This window comes from Beta vulgaris, chromosome 4 (genome assembly GCF_026745355.1).
Source record: "Beta vulgaris subsp. vulgaris cultivar EL10 chromosome 4, EL10.2, whole genome shotgun sequence".
NCBI classification, from domain to species: domain Eukaryota; kingdom Viridiplantae; phylum Streptophyta; class Magnoliopsida; order Caryophyllales; family Amaranthaceae; genus Beta; species Beta vulgaris.
Genome location: NC_079205.1, coordinates 25,587,495 through 25,613,186, shown reverse-complemented (window position 1 = coordinate 25,613,186; position 25,692 = coordinate 25,587,495). Strand labels below are relative to the sequence as shown.

The 25,692-nt window shown below is 35.4% G+C and overlaps 1 protein-coding gene across 1 annotated transcript; it reads right to left on the bottom strand.

Annotated features, from left to right (window-relative positions):
* Positions 1 to 14,568: 14,568 nt before the first annotated feature.
* Positions 14,569 to 16,424, bottom strand: LOC104883882 (protein FAR1-RELATED SEQUENCE 5-like). The gene is made up of 3 exons (XM_057394007.1): positions 16,215 to 16,424; positions 15,918 to 16,115; positions 14,569 to 15,669 (listed from the first exon to the last, which is right to left on the bottom strand). Exons 1-3 carry the CDS (start codon positions 16,422 to 16,424, stop codon positions 14,569 to 14,571), a joined length of 1,509 nt encoding a protein of 502 aa, XP_057249990.1.
* Positions 16,425 to 25,692: the final 9,268 nt, after the last annotated feature.

Sequence of the window (25,692 nt, the reverse complement as noted above, 5' to 3'; positions counted from 1 at the left end):
CTGTCGAACTACCTTTATGTTTGATAATTTTGTTCTGCTATATGTTAATTGTTTGGTATTTTAGCTTCTTTTGCTCTTATTTTCTGTGCTGGTATATTTATGATAAAGCTATCATCTGTGATTCATTAGTTGTATGTATAAGAAGATGAAGGTATTAAACTGTCGCGCAGGCTGCCATAAATATGTTTTGTTTCATCATATGGCTGATCCTGTTTGATCTAGACTATAGGGTAAGATGGTTGAGGTTTATTTTGCTCTAACATTGTCTTGGGCTAACCGCATAGCAACTTATTGTGGTTGTGAGTAGTTGAAGGGATTTGAAGTTGTGTAGGAAACCAAAGTCAAGTGATTGATATATATCCAAAGCTGTGAATCTTTGAGTTATTTTTACTTGCTCTTTTTTCTTCTTAACTTACTGTATATTGTACCTGCATTATTTGTATCAACTAATTTTAAGTTTTACCATTTGGATGCTTCTATTTACCATTGGCTGATGAGGAAACATGTACACTTAGTTATTTCCTTTTCTGTACACCCAAGATGGGGTAGTTTTTGCAAGGTTATGGGGGATAAACTTAGAGCTTTCTAGTTAGAAGTCGATTTAGAATAAGTTTCGATGATGCCCAACTCTTGTTCTTTTATGTCAATTATCTATCATTCACCTCATGCTTAAATTTCAACTTTGATTTCCCTCTGCTTTAAAACACAATTATTTCTGAATTCGTGTACTTATTAGTTTCCTCTCCCTTTCCAGAAACACGGGATTGCATGGCGACCACCTAGGGCTATAGCATTTATCTGAGTTTTTAAGTGATTAATCGAACTTCTATTAACTCTTGAGAGTGGCTGTTTGTTGCTGCTACTCTAACCTGATTACTGATCATTCATCTTTGTACTTATTTTTGAATTCTGAATTTTATTTCCCTTTGCTGAAGAACAAAATTATATAGAATTCAACCACTTGTCAAATTCCCCTTTCTTTCCCAGTTGCATGACAACCACCTAGGAAGCACCTGCATGAGTTTTTGATGTGAGCTATACTTCTATAGAACTTTAGAGTGGCTGTTTGTTGCTGCTATCATTCATCTCATACTTGAATGGGAATTATATATGCAGTTTCCCTCTGCTATAGAACAAAAAAAATACCCTAATGTTTTTAAGCCCTTCTTAATTTCCCCCTCCTTTCCTGTCAATGGCTTGTAGCATATGTGCTTTATTGTTGACACTTGAGAAGGTTTTTTTTTTTTTTTTTTTGGGCCTCCACTGGGGACCCGTTGGTAAGAAGAAGGACCACACTGGACCAGCACCTCGCTCAGGTTAGCCAGTCCAGCTACATAGGTCTATGCTTGAGAGTAGTGGGGAATATAAGGGAATCCCTACTCCCAAGCACTTGTAGGTAGTGGGGTTCGAACTTATGACCTCCAAGTCACAAGGTGAGTTCCCCACCACCTCCACCAAGCAAGCTTGGTACGCTTGAGAAGTTATGTTAATTTGCTCAGAATAACTATTCTTGTACTCTTGCTACTTTGGTTATAGAAACTGACTCAAAATCACATAATAATAGCCGTATTTCAAATATTATGTTTCTTATTGAGGATATTGTCTTACTGGCTAACCAATCTAGAAAGAGGGAAGTTACTATGGAACTGCTTATCTTTGTTATTGCCAAAAAAAAAAAATGTAACTATTCTTGTATCTTTTGTTTTAATAAAGGTACCTTTTTGAAAAACATTATCCCTCCAAGCTTACATTATTCCCTCTGTGTCATGATAATGGTGCTTGTTTCTTTTTACATGGTTTGTAAGACGTATCTTGACCATTATTAACTTTACTTTTGTATAAATAAAAGTTAGTTGATATTATGAAAATACATGTCAAGGCAAATTTAATAAAATTCTACATGAATATGTTTTTTTTTAGTGTATGTTAATGAGAATATTTGGTAAAATATTTTAAAGTTTGATCGTCAAAAGTAAAACAAGCATTACGAGTATTTCCTTATATTTCGGTTCCAACTCCTCTGGCTATCATCAAATCTTTGCATGGCTTCTTTAAAATCCCAGCCATTGACAAATCTAGTCCTCAATTAAAAATTACAATTGACATTGTTCTCTCCAACTCGTTATAGCAATAAACGAGGACTTTCTTCAATTTATTTACTTTTATCATCGCATAAGCTGCGAGTAGTGGAGTGGGGTGTTAATGAGGTAGGATAATTAACTATTCCAGTCCAGTTTGGTTATAGCTTGCCTTGTTGGGCTTCGTTCAGGGTATGTGGATTATGCACTAGGGTGCACCATGCTCATTGTGCACCCAAAAAGAACATGCAATTTATATAAAAGAACACGAACATTTTTCAACAACTTTTCTACGTTAAAAAAGAACACACGACTTACAATTAAAGAACGTGTAAATTTATATTTATAAAAGAACGAATGTCATAATGAAAAGAACATATAATAAATGAACATCTACACTTAAGGTAAAAGAACATATACCTTTTAAATTTAAATTTGAAAAAGGAATCTTTAGTTGCAAAATTTAAGGAAGCAAATAACAATAATTTTCTAAAATTATAGACTCTAAAAATGATAAAACGACGTAGTTTAGAAAAGGGTGCACCATGCTCTACATGCACTTGGGTGTATGTACTTATTTTGAGACTGGACCTCCTTAAGCTCGGTTCGGAAGTTTAAGAACAAGTCCTTTTATTTTTAGGGAAAAGTGACGTGTATAATTTGGACTTTAATCCATTTTTTGATAGTAATCCTAACTTTGGAACATTTTGAAATAATCGTAAATTCATATGGTAGCTTCTCAAGATAAATACTTAATTTTCTTATGTACAATACATCCTATGTTAATTAGTGAATGCACCAAAAATAAGATGTTGGATTATTATGTATCGATTGTCTACGAAGAAATCCCTCTACCAGTGTAGTTCGATTTGCTTTAGTTACTTGTCTTTTTACTTTCGCTTTCTTCAAGTTAGCTTATGCTATTTCAAGAGTTTGTTGAGCTTCTTATGGATCAATGTCACTATCCTTTTCAGCCTCATTTACTAAAATAGTAATCGCATCATTGCCTAATTTAGCAAAAATGCCCATCAAAGTCATTGTTATCCATAATTAAGGGGTATTATTAAAATCCCTATATCTAGCATTGTGACAATTGAAACATGATTTTGGTAATACGTCGATTTGCACTACGGTCGGTCTTGTAAGAGACCGTCTAATTTTAACTTAAAGCTAGGCACGACCCAAACTCAATATTAAGAGGAGAACATGCCACTTTTTTTAATATAGTGACTAGTTTAATCTATTTAGGAACCAAGTTAATCTATTTCGTGACCAGTTTAATATATTCAGTAATGACATTCTTTAATCCATTCAATGACTAGTTTAATCCATTTAGTGACTAGTTTAATATTAAAACTACAAAGTTATTTTTATGAAAATATCTGTAGTAATTCGATAATCAAGAAAAAAAGGAAGGAGAAGAGAAGGGATGACTAATATAGTATTAGATTAGAGTGAAATGGAATAGGCTTGTTAGAAAAATTCAATCTTAAGTTCGTCTAGTTTTTGTTGAAATTAGACAACCTATTCTAATAATTTGTGTTTGCACTATTGATAGATGAATTGATTTCTTTTACGTTTGATTTCGAAATACTTCAATTAGGAGTCGGTACACAAAGATTTAAGGTCATTTCTTTAATATATTCTCCATTTCTAAGCTCATAGCTTTCGTGATAACTTCATCAATGTTACCTACCAGATAATAGGCTTGTTAAAGAAGATTATCTAATTCTCCGTGAAAGATTAATTCAAACCCTCTAAGGGTCTGTTCTCTTCGGCATAAAACAGCTGAGCTAAACTGAGTTGAACTGAACTGAACTAAACTGAACTGAACTAAACTGAACTGAATTGAATTGAAATGAATTGAATTAAACTAAATTGAATTGAATTAAACTAAATTGAATTAAATTGAATGTAATGAAAATATAAATAATATTTAAACACTAATAATATGAATATTAATTAATTATTATAATGATAAGTAATTATTAATGAATAATTAATAATGAATAATATTAATAGTATTTGGATATTTTTAAATGATAGTTATAAATAATATTAATAATCATAAACTAATAATTATAATAATTAATGATAACAATGATAATTAATAATATTTATTTTATATTATTTGTATTAATATATTAATACTTGATGATGATTATATAATAACAATAATATCTAAGAAGTAAATTAATATTACTATTTTAATAATTAGATTTAACAATATAATAATATTTAGTAATAAAAATAATGATTGGGTCGGACCGCGCAAAATTGCATCATAAACTGTTTTGACGCGATTTGATTGGTTTATAGGCTAAAAACGTGGATTTATTTGTGCTTTTGACCTAAACCATGTTCCTCCTAACAATAATAGTAATAATAATGAGTAAAGCTATAATAAACAAAATAGTATATAATAATAATAATAATAATAATAATAATATAAAAATAAATAATAATAATAATAATAATAAGAGTAATTAGTAAAATAAATTTGACCAGCATAATAATAATATTTAACAAAATGGTTATCAAAAAATGGAGCTGAGCTGAACTGAACTAAACTGAACTGAACTGAATTGAATTGAATTGAATTGAATTGAATTGAACTGAAAATAAGTTGGGAAGAACAAGCCCTAATTGTTTATGCTAGAACAACATATTTTGAGAGGACCCCACTAAAATTGGATTATTTTGATATAATCCAAAACTAGGATTATTTTGAGAAGATAAATAAAAGTAAAATATATTACTACTTTAATCTTCAAAAAAAAAACACACACACACACACACGCACACGCACTTACACACACGCACACGCACACGCACACGCACACGCACACGCACACGCACACGCACACACACACACACGCACACACACACATAATGACGATTTTTTTGTGGGGTCCCTTTTGGAAGTCCCATGGTAAGAATATTTTTCCTATGAGTTGCCTGCGCACAAGACACTCACACAGAGGCCCAACAAGCACCCCAACACCCTTCCTCATACCATATTGAATCTGGTTTGCTAAACGACGCCCTAGAATTTCGTACTAACGCCCTAAATACGTATAATATACCGTATTTTCTCATTTTCAGAATTTCTCCCCTTCTTCCTTCACTCTCCCTCCCATCTTCTTCCACAGAACCACTGAAAACCACTGCCACACCACCACCACCGCACAATCGCCGCACCACCGCCTCACCACCACCACCGCACCACCGCCGCCTGCACCACTACTGGCGTCGCATCGCCACATCACCACCCCGCACCCTTCTTCTCTCCTCTTCATACCGTGAATTCTTTTTTTAAAAAAAATATGGAGTGGCGTCCATGGCAGGCATTCCACCACAAGGGTGAGGCGCCTGCCATGGACGCCTCCACCGGTGGTGGGGCGTCCATGGTGGACGCCTCTCCATATTTTATAAAAAAAAAGGCGTCTACAATGGACGCCCCACCACCGGTGGAGGCGTCCATTATAGACGCCTCTCCATATCTAAAAAAAAAAAAAATTCACTGTGAACTTAGATCTTGAATCTGTAGGAATCCATAGTGAAATGTTGTTTTTCTATCCATGAAGATGATACATTGCTTTTCAATTTGTAATTTGAAGAGAGATATTTCAAATTTTGCAATTGCTCTTCAATTTGTGGTTCAATAACTTTTGCAGATTTAGGGTTTTTAATGGTGCAGGTTTTGCAAGAACATTACTAACACTTTCTTCCTAAAACCCCTGATTCACAAACACTACTACACTATATATTCCAGAACAGAAGTAATTTATCTACTGAGTACCATAATTTACCAATGTCAAAGAGCAGTAGTAACCTTCAAAACTTCACACCTTCTCTTCATTTTCACTGCAACACCAAATTCAAAAAACCAAATCTTCACCAATCCCATTTACTCAAATTCAATACAAATCACAGCATTACACCAAAATAATTCCACAATTTCACAAATATGCATGTTCTATTATTGGACTGGTAGGGGAGGCGGCGGCGGCTGTGGGTCCGGTGATGGTGGTGGTGGAAGAAGGGAAAGGGGGAGTGAGTGGAAGGAAGTTGAAAGGAGAAGAAAGGGAAAGTATAAAATATTGTATAATTATATGTATTTAGGGCGTTAGTCTGAATTTTAGGGCTTTAGTAGGAATTTTAGGGCGTCGAATAGTAAAACCCTATTGAATTTCACCAAAAGTTTTAACCTTGGTCTCTCAAGTGGAAGATAGGAGGCGATACCATTGAATTCAAAGGTCTTTGGTATAAAACTAATGACGATACTAAAAAAAAACAGGAGTAATACTATGATTTGTAGACTTGCATGCTACAAGCCTGCAACTACTAAACTACAAGTATAGAACTCCCAATTACTCAAACAAGCTCATTCGAAACATGAGTTTGGGAATGAAACTGTCTTTCCCCCTTTTTGTAACATAAGATTCCTTGCAGAGATCCCGATTTCTGTCACAGGATTGGAAGGAGAGTATCTAACCAACTAGATCAACTTTTAACAATTACCCTATCTCAACCAAGTGTAGAATATGATGTTTTTCATTATAAATACTAAAAGTTGTTCCATTTTTCATGATCCAAGCAAGTTATCAAATTAGGAATTACAGTTTCAAGAACATTATTCACTCAATAATATTCTAGTAAAATAGGCTTAATTAAGAGACTCACTGAAATTCTAGAGGTGTTTTAGAGACGGAACCATATCCAAAAATGAAGTTCTAGAATAAGAGGAGCTTCAAACAATAAAAAGTTACCCGATCTCAACCAAGATGTAGAATATGAAATTTTATATTACAAATACTAGAAAGTGTTCGATTTTTTTTAAGATCCAAGCAAGTTCTCAAGAATTAGGAATTAAACTTTCAAGAACACTATTCAGTCAAGGATGTTCCAGTAAATTAGGCTTAATTAAGAAATGGACTGAAATTCTAGAGAAGTTTATGAGACGGAACCACATCAAAAAAGTGAAGTACCAGAATAGGAGGAGCTTCAAACAATCAAAAGTTAGAAAAATTAGGAGTTAACTATTTTAAATCATTCATATTAGTATACGAATTTGAGTATTTATGGAAAAACGAGCTAACATCACTTTTGGTTCATTTATTTTTATTTGATCAAATTAATTACCGATTCCCTCTCTTCTGGTTTGGTTCAATTCATTACCATTACTTGGTGAGTTGGTGTTAATAGACTCCCCCAATTTGTTACCTTTCATCTGTCCTTCAAGTAACAAAATCCATTATTTTGTGGTAATAGTTACCACTCTCTTTCCGTTCTACGACTTGATCCAAACATCCAATTAAAGTAATCAATTTTGCTACATTCTTCTCCCCTATTTGTCTATACTCCATTTTTATTATATTCTGATCCATATCCAGAACTGGACTACCCCTAAATAGAATTGAGTTAAGTTGTGAATGAAATCAACTATAAATATTGGTCGATGTTCATCTAGAATTAAGGATTTTTTTTTAATTATTATCCATTTAGATTAAGTTTAGTTTTCTGAATTTTTTCCACTTAAGACAAAATTGTTTATGTTAAGTAAGTATATTATTATATTACCTTTACTGTTATAGACCCGCCCCCCTCTTCTCTCCTAAACCTAACATTCTCTCTAGCGCCCCCTTTTTCTCCTCTACCCCTTTTTCATCAGTTTGGGGCTGTCACTAATGATTTTATGCATGGTAAGCCCATATTCCTCTCTTATTTCCAGTTTTTAGTTTATTTTCTTATTTCGTTGAATAAAATAGTCTCTCTTTATGAGAGTTTTCAAACCTTGCTATGGGGGTTTTTAGTCTCTGTTGTGGAGATCTCCTTCTCCTCTATGGAAGTTGTGACTTGTGAGTCTAGTTTGTTTGTCTTTAGGTATGAAAAATTATTCTCATTGGTAGAAATTGAAGACTATCAACATGAAGTTATTGGAAACTCGAATGCGGTCAACCTGCCTCGATAAAAAATGCTCTTCCTCAAATTATGTCAGAATGATCGACTTCCTCATCAATAGCTGCTTGAATCAACAAATACAAGAGGGATGTGTTGTATTGCTCGATCTAGTTCATTGTAGTTTCGAGGAAGACGAATTTGATTTAATATTTTTGTATCTTATTTTTCTTTAATACTTATTGTAGATGTTGTTTGACATTCAATCAATGAAATTTCTCTTTAAAAAAACATTATCTTTCCTTTTTCTTTTAAGAAAATATCAACTTAGTAATGATCTTAATCATGAGACAGCTCGTCTTGCAAGAGACGGTTTAATAATAATAATAAAATTAGGCGGAGCCCAATAGGCTCAAAATAGAAATACCCACCTCAGAAAACCAAATCCCAAAAAAATAACCAACGCCCCCCAAAACTCACAAACCCAATCCCAAAAAACTGAAACCCAAAAAATTTAAAACGCCTACCTGACAGTTTTTTTTCACGTGACAGTTTCTTCTTCAACCTCATTTCTCTCTCGAAATTCTTCCAATTTTCAACCGAAAAAACAATCGAAAACGCATGATTCTACTAAATTTCGGTGGAAAACCATCAATTTGCATATAAAAGATCATTACATCAACTTAGGTATGTGTTTTATAGTCATATTTTCTTCAATTCCTGATTTGATTTTCTACTAATTTAATGAATTCTTTTGAACTGCGATATTTTTAGGTTTTTTCATACAATTATCTGGTATAGAATAGCGAAATATGGCAAGACGAAAGAAGAAGTCGCCAAAAATGCCAATAGATGAAGGTATTTTACTAAATTTCAGTGTAAATTTCTATTAATAAACGCCAACTGCGATTTTGCTTGATATTAATTTTTGTACGATTTTGCTTGCGATTTTGGCTTGATTCTATGAACTCATGCATTCACATTTTGCATTTTGATTTCAGGTTTTACATATTAAATGTTTGTTTTTCATAATTGAATTTAGGTTTAGAGTTGTGGATATTCTTTCCATTGATCTGATGATTTTGCTTGATTCTATGAACTCATGCATTCACATTTTGCATTTTGATTTCAGATTTTACATATTAAATGTTTGTTTTTCATTGTTTAATTTAGGTTTAGAGTTGTGGATATTCTTTCCAGTGATTTGATGATTATAATTTTTTGATGTGAATCTCACTATGATTGTTGATAGATATTATTATATGTGCTTGGTTTTTTTTAAAACTTGAACAAAGCTCTAAGTAGATATATAGTTGAATCCTGAAACAAAATAAAACAATATTGTGCTTCTGCTGCAAAAATGAACACATAAATGCATTTTGTGTTTTTAGACATTCATTATAAATGCATTATGTGCTTGTTGTATTGGTGGACACATAAATGCAAAAAATGGACAAAAGATTGTAAATTATACATTGTTTCATTTAGTTACCATTAAACTTGTATTTGTAGTCAGTTTATATCATTCAGTTACCATTTATTTTAAGATAAGAAGGACTTCACAATCACTTAGCCCAACATCAATCCTAAATCTATAACCATCTCCATATCTTAATCTATAACCATCTCTATATCTAAATCTAATAGATATTTCAGAGTATAAATTCTCCATCTAGAAAACATTGTACAAATTCCAAAAAGACAGATCTAGAGAAGTCGTCAAAAACACTGTTACCTTAAAACCTACTCTCAACTGGTCAAACAAATAATCTAGTTTCCAAAACTGAATTTTCTATAGAATTCTTTTTCTTTTTAATTTTTTTGGGTGTAGTACTACCATTAAAGCGTAGATTTGAAGACCACTGTTCAAACCAATTAAAGTCCCCCTAACTCACTTCTCTCTCTCATTCAACTATTTGTCTTGTGAAGTGATTCCATTTTCAAGGTCGGTTTTTTTGTTTCTGCAACTTTTTTCTCAAGTTTTTTCAGTTGTAAACTTATACTTTCAAGGTGAATTATACTCTCTCTTTGATTATGTTCTTAAAGTTCAAGTGTTCATTTTTTGACAGTTTCTTATTTTTTGGTTTTGTTTTGAAAAAAATTCCTTATTATGCTAATTGTGATTAGTTCTGTACTTCTGTTGTTTCATTGGATCTTCGCTGCACTCTTATACTATTTCATAGTATATAAATTTCTTATCTTTCTCAAATTTCTTTTGTGGGTTTTTTTATATTTATATTTTGAGGGGGTGCGTGTGGTTTGATAGATAAGATTGGTCATAATTTTCATAGTAATTACATGAAATTTGGTTTATTAGTTAAGATGTTAGCAGTAAACTTGTTTATTATAAATGCATTACGTGCTTGTTGTATTATTGGTGGACACATAAATATAAAAATGGACAAATGATTGTAAATTATACATTGTTTCATTTAGTTACCATTAAACTTGTATTTGTAGCCAGTTTATCTCATTTAGTGACTAATGAAAATAATGACCACTTTTTATGGATACACACGATCAAGACACAAAAAAAGCAAAACCATACAAAACTGTGGCAGAAACTTTAGTTGAGATGAAGAAAAAAGCAACTAATAATAAAAAAGCTGCAGCAAAGGATAAAAGGCGCCAACCACTTAAAATACCAAAAAAAAGTGAGGAAAGAACATCTCCTCCCATAATTGAAAAGGAACAAGCTGAAGGCGAGTCAAACAAGGGGCCATATGGAGGAAAATCCAACACAAGAACATCAAGAAAAGGGAGGAAAAAGACGTAAACAACCTCCTACAAAGGAAGAAAAAGATCAAAAAGAGATACCTCAAGGAAAAAGAATGAAATCGGTAAAACAGAGTACTCGAAAGGATTCACTACAATTATCACCTGGAAGGAAACCCATAACAAGCGGAATGAAGACTTCTCCAGAGAATGAGATGGACGCTTCACAACAATCACCTCGTACAAAAGCAAAGAACAAAGGAAAACAACATCTGAAAGAGATTGACCAAGATGATTCTAAAAAAAAAACCAGGTTTACATTTCATTCATTTTAAAATTATGTAATTCATATTTATTGTTCCCTTGCAAAATATTTAATTAATGTTTTATAATACAGTATTAGTTGATAATTTACACCATTTAGTAACTAGTTTAATTCTATTAGTCACCACTTATGGCACTAAATTGTATTTCTATGGTACTTATGGCTCATTTAACTTGTATGTTTAAATTATGTTTTTATGTCCATTATTCAACACTAAAACATTAACATTTTTTAGAAAAAAATCAGTTGCAAAACAAAAATAAGGTTATCACTACATTAACTCGTTTTGTGCTCAATATTGTTCATTTTGTCACCAGTTTATCTCAATTAGTGACCAGTTTAATGTCTGATGATCAATATGGTTGTGATGTTTGTTGTTGTTCCAAATTCATTTATAGGGCAAAGAAAGTTTTGATTTCGACATATTGTTCCCCTAGTGGACTGTTCAAATTGAATGAGCAACTCACTACAGATCAAAGAGTGCATGTGGAATTTATGGGATTTGGAGGATTGCTTATGCTAAACATGAATGCGTATTATCAAGGGATGGTGGACTGGCTGGTCCAACAGTATAACGGGAGCAGCCACTGGTTTACAGTTAATGCAACTAGGGGATGCAATATAACTGAAGATGATGTTTATGACATCTTTCAACTGCCAAAAGAAGGTGATCCTGTTGTCCAAAACTCTCTTGCCAAAAGAGACAATCCAGATCTTTGGGCACAAAATCATTGGCATGAAGAATTAGGATGTACAAGCAATGCACAAATAAAAGTATCCAAACTGGTTGAAGAGATTTTGAAACTACCAAATGGAGGTCGAAGATTCCAAAGCTATTATGCTATGTATGCCCTCTTGACATTTCTCACTCCTACACCACACAACAACATAGACATGGATATAACAAAATCACTTTTGGATCCCGTGCAAATCCCAAGAATGAATTGGTGCAGCTATGTGTTGGAGAGATTGGATAGAGCTGTAACAAGTTGCAACAAAAAAGGATCAAAGTATGTAGGTGGGTGCATCATCATACTATAACTTGTTTACTTCCATCGTTTACTTTGGAAGGGAATGCAAACCCCAACAACACTTCCACTAATTCAGCATTGGACGTATGAAATAGTCCGTGAGCGTGTGCTAGAAGAGGTTGCAGCAAAGAACAGCAAATGAGGAAGATTTGGTATGGGTGAGTGGGAAACAATAGTGTTCCCAATATGCCTTAATAAAAACAGGTATGATATTATTATGTTTTTTTATGTTGTTTTATGTGTGGTATAAAGTTTTAAATTCATATTCACTGTAAATTATTATATCATTGTTGATTCAATACTAAGGTAGTTACTAAGTACTTGTATTTCATTTTAAGTACTACAATTCTGATATCACTAATTCCAATCATTTGAGGATCATGTAGAGACATTAGTAGCTACTATAACTTGATTGGTGACCACTTTAATTCTTTTAACCTAAAGTTCATCGGTCATCATTCGTTTAACCTAAAGTTGATTGGTCATCATATAATAGCTTAATGTTAGGTATATAATCTACTGTTCCCAATCTTACTCACTGGAAACAGGTTTGAAACTCAGCATGAAAACATGAATGAAGGTCCTCCATTACATCATGATCAAAATCCTACAATGACGGGGTCAAAGCCACAACCAATGCTGATCACAAATTCTGCAGAGAGGGTAATAATAATCAAGCTTCCCAAAGGCACGATGACTGATGAAGAAATTGAAAAAACTACAAAAGATGTAAGTTTAAATTTGCTCTTAAAATGCAGTACATTTTTTGTAACCATTTTAATTACTTTAGTTAGCAGTTTAATTACATTTGTTACTAGTGTAATATCCCCATGCAAATGAGTTATTAAATTCGTAAGTTTAGAAAGACATTGGGAATCAGGAGATCTGTTTTGGAGGGAGAATAAACTTTATTGCAAACTTGTTATGACAAAGATTTTCTTATTATGTATGACAAGAAGGAAAACGCAGTATATGTTGTTGTTACCATTTTAATTATTTAAGTTACCAGTTTCATCACATTTGTCACCAGGTTAGTTACAAGGTACTGTCATAATATTTTTGTGAGTATACATTAGTTCTACTAGATTAATTGCATTAATATTTTATTATTTCAATTATTTGCAATGACGATCCTTGTAATTTTGACATCCTATTGATCAAGCTCGTCTAAAATTGGGACGCGACCTAGAGGTTTGCTATAGCATGCACACTCGAATGTTGAAGGAGCTTAAACAAAGGAACGGAGATGTTCCACAGGATGGATCACCCACATTGACTCAACTGTTAGAGAAACCTAAAATTCTTCAACAGATTGATGACATTGAGAAGCTCCTAACAACAACAAGGAAACCAGTTCTAGATATGCCATCATTTGACTTGGGTATACCCGAAATGAACCAAAAAAAGCAACCCAAAAAACCCAAAAACAAACAACAAGAAGATCAAAGCAAACTTGTTCCTCCACAAGTCTTTACGAGACGATCAAAGAGACACCAAGAAACACAAAAACAAGAAGCAGCCACTGAAGTACCACCTAAACACTCTGCTACAAGAAGAATCTCTCCTAGAAAAACAAAGAATACCTCCTAGAAAGCTATATTATGAATTCTGATCATATGATTTTTTGCACAAATGTTGATGCAACATTTTCCAATATATTAGGTTATATTTTGATATGTCAACAACTTTCATAGGGTATGTTAGGTTATATTTTGAAATGTAAATATGAAAACTAAGGGCAGTAGGCAAAGTTCTATTTTGTGACCACTATAAGCCTTTTAGTCACCATATTATGCTAATTAGTAACCATGTATGGAGAAGTGTTTTGAAATGTTTTGTTTGTTTGGCTTAACGGTTCATATAGCATACTAACATTTCAAGTTTATCTCATCAGTATTCAATTGTGGGTAAATAATTAAAACAAAACCAATATTCTTAATTGTATTCAGTCCAATCCTATCACTTACCAGTTTATTCTTAATTGTGACCAGTCTAATCCTATTAGTATGCATAAGTAATTTCAAATATTTGGAAAACATAACATTTAAGTATAAAACACTAGAAAGCAGTATTGTATTATTGTGGGTATTCTTAATTAAGATATTAGTCATAAGCCTAAAACCAATATTCTTTTTTGTCACCACTACAAGCCTATTAGTCAGTAGTATATCTTAATTGGTGACCTAGTATAGTCATATAGTCAGCAGTTTATTCTATTTAGTTACCAACTGTACAACTCTTTAAAAATCATAAGTGATGAAGAAAAAAGAAAAATATATTATTCAATTGTAATGAAGAAAACTTAAATGAGTCATTACAAAAACTTATTATTAACTAACCAACATTATAATCCTACTGGTCAGTACTTTAACCCTATTAGTGACCACTTAAAGCTTATTAGTCACCCTTCTATCTCACTGTAAGAAAGTCAAAATAATCTTGCAGGTGGAGTGTAAGAGCCAAACTCCTTTACAACATTTGAAACATATTTCCCACGACCTCTGCCCCTCTTGCTCTTCTAAATTCCACTTTTCGGCCTCACACTTCTTCCTTTCGTTTTATCCCAAGGAGGATCAAAAACAGTAATGGTAGAGGAATTTGATGCAGTTGATTCTCCAACACCTGATTCTGAATCACCTAAGTTAATATTAGCAAAAACAGTCAGCACATGAGCAAGATCACACATATAACCCTTCTCCATTATCTTCCTTGCCTCTTCATTATCATGACTTCTTATGATGAGATTGTTATACACCCTAGACATTTGAAATCGCCAAGGAATGCAATCTTTCTTTAGTGATGACATGTTCACCCGTTGTTGCTTCAAACGGTCCCAAACTTCTGTTTTGGCAATCTTTGTCCACCGCCTTAAAATATAAGATGAAGGTATCTCACTAACCGAGTGCATGTGAAGTACCCTTAGGCAATGATAACATAACATCCCCACCTCCTCATAATTCCTACAAGAACAACTAACAAACGTGTTGACACAATCAAAAGTGACTTGGTGTGTCCGTTGTGGATGTTTCTGAGGCCACACTTTATAAACTAATATTGTGTCATCCATAGTCAACAACTCACAAATAGTACCCAAAGAATACCCAAATTCTTGCTCAAAATCCCTAAGCATTGTAGCTGTGTAAATTTGACTAGCATGTCTCAACATACCCGTCATAGGAAAATAAGATTTGGGGACAGATTTAGAATCAACAAATTCATCATTGGTTTCAGTTTGTCTCCATCGTGAAATAGTGTTTTGAAACATACAAAAAAAATCATACAAGCTTGTTATCTTGGAAGCTTGAAAGCCTATAGCATTATTAGTACTTTCACTACGTTGGGAAGACAAAATTCCAGCTGAGAAGAAGTCCTTACTCAATGTTGTGGACCACTTATCCTTCAACTGATACAAACAAGCAAGCCACTTGTCTCCTTCTAGGCCATACTTCTCCATCATATAATCCCAACTTGCCTCAAACTCAACACTATCATAACAACCACGAAGACATTTCTTAAAAGCATCGGAAAATGTGTCATCACTCTTCAAAGTCCCAAAGTGACTAACTGCATTCTGATAAAGATGCCACTGGCATAGTCTCGCCCTCGTGTTAGGAAACACCTACATACCACAATTCTGTTATAAACACATTTAAGATATCCGTACCCAGATAAATCCATTAAGTAACCATTTTATGTCATTTAGTGACCAACATAACATAATCCCTAAACATTACATAATAATTAAAAGTCATAAATGTCAGTGTTCTATTAAGTACTCATTATACCTTTATAAGTTACCAGTTTATTGCATTCTGTGACCACTTTAACATATAAGATAAAAAGACTCAAAAATTTGAACAAAATTACCTGAGACAAAGCATTGCTCATGGCCTGATCCTGGTCTGTAAATAATAACACAGGACAAACTCCACCCATACATTTCTTGAAAACCTCAAAGAGCCAAACAAATGTATCAATTGTCTCGTCCGACAAAAAGCAACACCCAAACATTACATTCTTCCAATGATTGTTTATACCCACAAATGCACCACATATCAAATATACCTATTTGTACGATAAGTGGTATCAAAAATGTAACATCTCCATACAATTCATAATCATCCTTCATCATAGAATCGCGCCAAAACACATTACACAACCTACCCATGCTATCCAATTTAACCCATAAAAAAAGTCATCCTCATCAGCAGCCCTTTGGCTAAGCTTATCGATGACAACTTGTGCATCACCTCCTTCAATTGCCTTCATTTTTAGCCTATTCACAAAATTGTAGTGGTCACGAGAAGTGTGACCAAGGGCCTCTACACCACCATATTGGTGACATTCATATCGATATTGCACAGCAGGACGCATTGATGCTTTTGTCATAACAGTAATTTCTTTCGCTTTGCCATCCCTAGTCACTAGTGGAAAAATGAAGAAGGGCTGCGCTGAAAATGGCCTGTAGGGCTGCGCTTTTTGACAGCAACCCTTTCAATAGCAGCCCTTCACTTTTCAAGTAGGGTTGCGCTTTTTACTAAAAAGCGCAACCCTTCAAGGTTAGAAGGGCTGCGCCTTGTTAACTAGCGCATCCCTTCTAAGCTTGAAGGGTTGCGCTTTCTCAGCAAGCGCAGCTCTTCTAAGCTTGAAAGGCTGCTGGCTCAGGAGCCCTGTTACTATGAAGGGCTGCGCAAGTTGAAACTAGCGCAACCCTTCTAAGAAAGAAGGGCTGCGCTAGTTCAAAAAGTGCAGCCCTTCTAAGAAGAAGGGCTGTGCTTTTTGAAAACTAGCGCAACCTTTCACTAATTTTTTTTTCTTTTTTTTGTAAAATTAATACAGCCTTTCTTGCCCCTGCTCCTGCACACAACAACCCACCCTCTGCCACTGCCCACCCTCCCAGCCCACCCCCACTGCCCACCCTCCCAACCCCCACCCAAACTGCCCCCTCCGCACCCACCCACTGCCCCTGCACCCCCCCCTGCCCACTGCACCCACCCCCCAATCCCCAGCCCACCCCCTGCCCACACCTCTGCCATACCCCAGCCACACCACCCCTGCTGCAACCAGCCCTGCACCCCAATCCCCAGCCACCCAAATCCCCACCACCCCACCCCCCCCACCACCCCACCCCACCCAAAACCTCCCTTGGACAAAAAAAAATTGCAAATTGCAATACGATAATATATGAAAGTGGAGAAAGGTAATAATTAACTTCAAATATATTTAATAATGTAAAAAGTAACATAGAATTGATAGAAATAGACATTAGAGCTAAAATGTCATCTTATGAATCATCGGTAATATGGGACGCAACACTTATCCCGAACTTCATCTATTTCTTCTTTGGTGAAGTTCCTCAAACGTGGTGTGAATTCGCATAAACCTTGCAAAACAACCAAGGAATAAACACATATATAAGAATTCAATCATTTTACCGTAGTTAGTACTTCTAAAAATGACATATACCTTCCCGAAATTCAATCACAATCAAATGAAGCCTAAAAGTCTACACACTAGTTATAATATATCTCATATAATCATGTTCAAAGAAAATTTGGGGTTAAATGACTTGATAAGTACATTTTGGGAGCGAAAAGGCCAAAATAGGCCGGAAATGGCCTTTTCGTTCCCGAAATGCAACCAACAACAAATGCAAGCCTAAGAATCTACATACTAGTTATATTATGCCTCATATAATCATGTTCAAAGAGAATTTGGGGTTAAATCACTTTATAAGTACATTTTGGGAGCGAAAAGGCCAAAATAGGCCGGAAATGGCCTTTTCGTTCCCGAAATGCAACCAACAACATATGCAAGCCTAAGAATCTACATACTAGTTATATTATGCCTCATATAATCATTTTCAAAGGAAATTTGGGGTTAAATCACTTGATAAGTACATTTTGGGAGCGAAAAGGCCAAAATAGGCCGGAAATGGCCTTTTCGTTCCCGAAATGCAACAAACAACATATGCAAGCCTAAGAATCTACATACTAGTTATATTATGCCTCATATAATCATGTTCAAAGAGAATTTGGGTTTAATCACTTCATAACTACATTTTGGGAGCGAAAAGGCCAAAATAGGCCGAAATGCTTCGTCCGAAATGCAACAAACAACAATTGGAAACCTAAAGTTACATACATTTCGAAGATCACCAACATCTTTGCAATGGTTGACGATATCGAGCATGAACCTCATGACGTAATACCCACAGCACGTCCACCTACTTGTACCGGACACTAAAATTCACCAAAGGATGCAATAAATGACATGTTAGATGTGTATTATGTGTTTCTATAAAAGGATGCAAAAAATTACTCATGTTACCTCGACTAAATGCCAAACAGGAGGTTTTGGTTGTCGAAGTCCAGATGTAATAACTCCCTTCATCACACTACATCAATACATCATTATAAGATTAGATGTACATTTAATATTAATAAGTTTCCATATATTGAGTTTCGATTAGGCTACCTATTTAACAATGATCTGACTAGTAAGGACCGATATTGTCTTTACGCAAAGAATCAAAGTGGTAGACTTCGTTACGTGCAAACATATTGCAATCAGTGTCCAATGGTTCCTACAACAATAAAAATGTTATTATTATCGTAGAACAACTAATAGGTCAATTTAATTAAAGTAAAAAGTGAGTTTAAGAAGCATACGATTCAATGTAAGGAAAAGAATGATCTTATATCCAAGACGAGAACATGCTTCAAAGAATCCTTGAGATATGCTTTCACCTCCTTTTGTTTTGTACGCAACTGTCATCTCGTACTAAGCTTGGACATAACCAACCAAACATTGGCTCATAGATGCCTCAAATCATTGTATAATAGCCTGAGAAATCATATTGATTAAAATAAAACTTACTTATTATGGAAGTTATTAGTTGGATTGAATACTACTTAATTAAGGCATATATGTATATTTATTAATTTATATACTAATAAAGTATTACCTCATGAATGTTTGTATCATGGAAACATTCAACTCTTCCTAAGTAAGAATTCTTTAATATCAACCTTAGAAATGAAGGTCGATGATTCCTCAAAGTAGTGGAATTGGTGGTGCGACAACTTAATCTCAATCATTGCTTCATCGTCTACATCGCTAGGCACTCATGTAGCCAAAAGCACGGTTGAGTAAGGCCTTGCACTACCTCGATATCCGTAATGAGTGGAGACTTTGCCGTAGAAACATTTACTTTCTCCACTTGGGACGTCGGCCTTCCGAGGTGAAGCTACCTTCTTTCCCTTCCTGTCGGCCTTCCCCGAACCCTAGTAATTAGTTAAATTAAAAGATATTACTGACAATCATATATAGGAACTATAAAAGAAAACTATGTATATAACTTATGTTAATATTGTACCTGATCTGATAACCGCACCAATGCACGCGGCCATAGAACATAACTGCCAAGGGCATCAGATCATACTGTACACCAACTTCTGCATTCGGCAGCGGAAGAGGTAATTCTTCGAAACCGGGCACAATGTCTGAAACGCTGACCACATAGTGAATATCAGCGACTGGCTGGTTGTGCAATCGTACCCGGTCCCTAGGGGGCTGCGTAGAGCCATAAGCAACGATAATGAAACTGCATGACCATCTCCTTGAGTTAATAGCTCACATGGTGTCTCTTCCTTTAAAAAAAAACTCTATTCATAGTTAGTCTATGAAACAACATATATATAAGAAACTATGCATTAGAGCAATAGTTGTGATATTAAATGATTACCGTGAACTCCGGATCTGGATGAGGCTGCGTAGGAACACTGCCCTGCGAGAAAGCACCAAAAGTCGGTAAGCCCATCTGCGCCAAAATGGCGTTGAAATTCTGAGTCATCTCTGCTCTGAGCTCCTCCCGAATTGGGCTTTCATAGCCTCCACATCTATGGAAGCTGCTGAATTGACACTAGAGGCACTGGATTTTGACGTAGAGGTGTATTGATCACCATACACCTTTCTCACCCCAGGCGGACACCTCCTACGCCCCTCACACGTCCATATTGGTCCCGTCCTAGAGTCTCGTGTAAGGCATCAACTTGTCCTCTAGGAGTGAACTCACCAGTTGCCTCCTTTTCCTTCAAGCCAATCTGCATAAGGATAAGAGAGAAATACTCGTGAGCGCACAAGTTATATTATTATGTATACCTTATCAAAAACTTATAATATGTACTTACAATGGCATTAGCTATCTGTTTTGTTCCGGGATCAGGCAAGACTCTCTGTCCCTTTGCATCAACCCCATGCATGGAACACCACCAATCGAGCACTCTATCTGGTTGCCAAGGTTGTGCAACTGTCGTCGTAGAGCTAGTGCCCGATGCCGTGGTCGACGCAATCGTGGGGTAATGGCTATACATCCACGATTCTCTCGCCTGACCATACGACTGAGCACCCAGATGGTGATAGTATTCCTAGCTTTTGCATTCGCGCTACTTTTCTCAGAGATGCCTGAAACACACAAATATAAACAAAGGTTAGATATGGTGTTATACAATAATATTGGATCTAAAAGTATTAAATCTTAGCTAGTAAAATATTCTTACAACAGCTTCCGGGGTTGTTTTTTGTGCAACAAATGCTTGCCACTCCTCAGGTGTGATATGCCTCCATATCTGATATGGAATTGGAGGGCGCCTCAAATGATGTGTCCGGTGAAGCCTCAGAAGGTGTGTGTTCTCCCCGTAGATTTTCTTCTTCTTTGTACCCCGACTTTTCTCCGCTTCGTGATCCACCCCGACACTAGCTTGGCCTTGAAGTCTCTGAACCTCTGGGCAACCGCGGATAGAAACACATTCTTCTTGGCTTCATCATTTGCAATATTGAATTGATTCTACAAAAAACGCATTTCACAAATTAGTAAATATTACATACTATACTTAACTAAAGTGTTAAGATTATAAACGTTATTGTACGCGAAGCTTACCATAGTATCTTCCCAAATCATCTTTTTCAAAGACTCGGGCACCTCTTTCCATGAGTGGAGAATGGAGAGCATATGCATGCAAATCCCAACTTGCATGGCATACTGTTGACGCCATTTTCCACAAGGTTGCCCCAAATGATCGTACTCCAAAGTCGTTAGGGTGGGTTTCCCTAGTGACTTTGTAGGTCCCCTTCCTTTCCTCTTTTTCGTCTCCAAGTTCTAACTTGGCCTTTGTAAACCTTTTTTCTTCACGGCGAGCCTTAACCAATTGCCGCCGTTCCTTTTCGTAATCGAAACACTCATCCTCGGTAGTGTATTCCGCACTCGTATCCGTATGCACCTCCGCCATATCCCTGAAATTATACAAACATACGCATTAATAAATAAATCACATTTAGGGCGAGAGGGGGTTGTGCAGTGGGGAGGGGGCAGCAGTGGGGAGGGGCATGGGAGGGGGCAGCAGGGGAGGGGGTGGGCAGAAGGGGGAAGGGTGTGCAGGGGGGGAGGGTGGCAGCAGGGGGGGCAGGGGCAGCAGTGGAGGGTGTGCAGCAGGGGGAGGGGGTGTGCAGTAGTGGGGGAGGGGGGGGTGTGCAGTAGGGGGAGGGGGTTGTGTGCAACAGTGGGGAGGGGGGAGCAGGGGAGGGGGTGCAGCAGGGGGGAAGGGGGTGTGCAGTAGTGGGGGAAGGGGTGCAGCAGGGGAGAGGGGGTGTGCAGCAGCGGGGGAGGGAAAAGGCCAAAATAGGCCGGAAATGGCCTTTTCGTCCCGAAATGCAACCAACAACATATGCAAGCCTAAGAATATACATACTACTTATATTATGCCTCATATAACCATGTTCAAAGAGAATTTGGGGTTAAATCACTTGATAAGTACATTTTGGGAGCGAAAAGGCCAAAATAGGCTGGAAATGGCCTTTTCGTTCTCGAAATGCAACCAACAACATATGCAAGCCTAAGAATCTACATACTAGTTATATTATACCTCATATAATCATTTTAAAAGAAAATATGGGGTTAAATCACTTGATAAGTACATTTTGGGAGCGAAAAGGCCAAAATAGGCCGGAAATGGCCTTTTCGTTCCCGAAATGCAACCAACAACATATGCATGCCTAAGAATCTACATACTAGTTATATTATGCCTCATATAATCATGTTCAAAGAAAAGTTGGGGTTAAATCACTTGATAAGTACATTTTGGGAGTGAAAAGGCCAAAATAGGCCAAGATAGGCCGGAAATGGCCTTTTCGTTCCCAAAATGCAACCAGCAACAAATTAAAGCCTAAAAATCTACACACTAGTTATATTATGCCTCATATAATCATGTTCAAAGAGAATTTGGGGTTAAATGACTCGATAATTATGATTTGGGAGCGAAAAGGCCAAAACAGGCCGGAAATGGCCTTTTCGTTCCCGAAATGCATCCAACAACAAATGCAAGCCTAAGAATCTACATACTAGTTATATTATGCCTCATATTATGCCTAAGAATCTGAGTGAAGGGCTGCGCTTTTTTAAAAAAGCGCAGCCCTTCTGTTATGTAGGGTTGCGCTTTTTATAAAAAGCGCAGCCCTTCACTAGTAGGGTTGCGCTTTCAGAAAAAGCGCAGCCCTTCCTTTTTTTTCCCCTAGTGAATGGCCCTTTCTGAACGGTGGTAATGTTGCCACTCAGTACATGTAAGCTCATGATTATGCACAAGCACATGACCTATAACTTCATTCATCCCCGAATTATTTAACTTCACCCTCATCATTGCATTACCCCCCGTCTTTGTAATAATAACCCTCCGTTGCTTCCGCTTTCTCTCATTGCCATCCTCATCAACAACAACATCCGGAACAGAAACAAAATCACTTTGACCATCCGGTTTTCCATGACACGAACAAACAAAATACTTTTCCTTCGTTAAATACACATTTCCCTCAACCCTACCAATTCTAGATGTATACTTCCTAATGCTAAAACCCAATGCTCCAGAATGCAGACGATACAATTCATACAATTCCTCAATTGTTTTCTTTTGCACACTAATAAGACTACCACTAATATCAAGCTCGTCTTCTGCCACAAATCACAAAAAGACACCACAAAGCCTTAATCAATGACCACTTTAGGCCATAAAGTCACTATTATAATAAAATACATAATGTCATATTCAGATATAATATAATAACATATTCTGCCAAAAAAATAAAAAACATATTATGCCAAGAATTTCTGTTACCAACTGGTTGTAGTTGATTATGAATCATTGCATCTAATGGTTCATTTTCATTATGTGTTGCATCAACTACTTCTAGTTGATTATGAATGACTTGATTTGCTGATTCACTTTCATTATCTGCTGCATCCGCTAATAAAAATTCTTCAAAACCTTCATACATTTCATAATCTATTCTACAAAAAAAAGTCAGCGATTGAATTTGAAAATTCTTCAAAACCTTCAAAAATTATTGCAATAAAAAATCTAACAATATAATTCAAACGAATTACTGATTTTGAACATAATAAGTTTGATTGCAATCAACAATTATAAAGTAACAAAAACATAAATTGTAGAAACTATTTGTGAATTTTTTTGAAAGTGTACACAAAATTGAACATAATACAAGCAAGAATACGAAAAAAATACCTCAATCAAGCTCAAAAAGATACCTCAATCAAGCTCAAAATTGCAGCAACTATTTGTGAAGAAATTCCTATAACCTAAAAAATTAAGTGAAAGAATCAGATTTTCATCCAGAATTGATTGCGAGGCAGAAAGTGAAGAAGATCGACATTAAATTGCAAAGAAAACGAAGAATATTGATGCAATTATTGGAAGAAGATTGATGCAAGCAAACTTCCGCCGTTTTTTTAGAGAGAGAATACTGAATTCTGGTTTTCTGGTTTAGAACATAATAAATATGGTAGCTGAATTTCAGGCTGAGGTGGCAAATGTTTTTGGCATGTTTGAGTATGAGTTGGATCAGGCTGAGAGTCATGAATTATTGGACCTGGGCTGCCTATACTTTTAATGTTATGATTAGGCAGCCTAGCCTAATAATTTGTGATCATGATATACTCTATTGTTTAATTTTGTTCAGGTTACTTAAAGAGAGATCGAGTAACTTTTGACTATAGCTGAGTAGATGAAGAGGAAAGGGGTCGTGTGAGGTTTGATAAAGTTGTGACATACTACAATAGATTGAGTCACCTGTTTGTCCAAGTAAAGTTATAACTTTTTGTAGTAAGACCTTCACAAGATAATTAATAATTGGATCTTATAAAAATTATTTGATTATAGTTGATATCTCTGGTGTCAATTTTTCCAAAAAAAAAAGAAAAAGAAAATATATAACAAATACCTTAGATATCAAAACCTGCCATAAGATAGTTTATAAAGTTCTAATCCCACAATAGTGGCAGATCTAGGATTTTCAAATCGGTGATACTGTGATTAATTGTCGAAGATGGGGTTATTGTTTCCCCTTTGCTCTTTTTTTTTAATCTAGGTGTGACTTCCTCTATCAAATACGCAAATAAACTAATTACTATCTACTAAATATTCCATATGAAATCAAATCAAGAACCAACAATCAACTAATTCAAACTAATTCATAAACACATTAAAAGTTGACCCGGTTCCTATATACTAGTACTAATTACTATAATATTACAGTTCAAAACCGACCCAACTTATAAATTAAAAGCAAATTAGTCTTGAAGTAAAACAAGGGTTATAAATCTTAAACTCATTGTCTAAGTGCCTTAAAAAATAAAAATCAACATAGCAATAAACTTTTTTTTCCCCGAAAAAAAGGAAAAATTAACTAATCGGAATCTAGTGACTAGCAACGTCATAGGGGTGTTCATGGGTGGTTAACTATCCTGAAACAAATTTCAGTTCGGCAACCAAAGGTTTTGGTTCACCCTTTTTGCGAACCGTTTTTTCGGTATGGTTTCTCGGTTAACCATTATTCAAGTTATACTATTAAATTTTACTTAATGTAAATATATATTTTCTAGTTTTTTGTGCATATATATTAATATTATATATACTCTAATATAAAATCACTATCATATAACTAATATATTAAAGTACAAAAGCCAGCTCATGAGGTCGCGACATTTGGCATCCTCATTGGACACCATTTATCAATCTCATTAAGTGCCATGTCATATTTTTTAAAAAATAATATAAAGAGAATTCTAACTTGATTAAAAATAAAGTTGGTTTTACATTGAAAAACTTAAATATAGTAAATTAACTTTTAATATATAGTTTATAAAATTATAACTTTTGTACCATTGAAAAGTGTCTAAAAAATAATTTGAAATAAGATACATTTATACTTTTAAAATTTTATATTAATGTAACATATACAAGAAAATATTGACTATGCTAATGTACTAAGGTAACCTACTGCAATTGAAATTAGCGATTCAATTAGAATTAGGATTAGAGTATTAAAGTAACCTATTGCAATTGAAACTAGCATGAGGTCACGATGTTTGGCGTCCTCAGTCCTCTGCCCCACCCCCACCACCCACAGTGCCTAGCCCCTCCCCCACCCTCACAATCCCCTACTGCAGTGTCCTAGCCCCTCCCCCTTCGATTTCCTTGCTGCATCCCCTTTGATTTCGTGTTGCTACGCCCCTTCCCCTTCGATTTCTTGCCGCAACATCGTCCTTCCCTTTCTTTAAGGTCTGTGTGGTGGT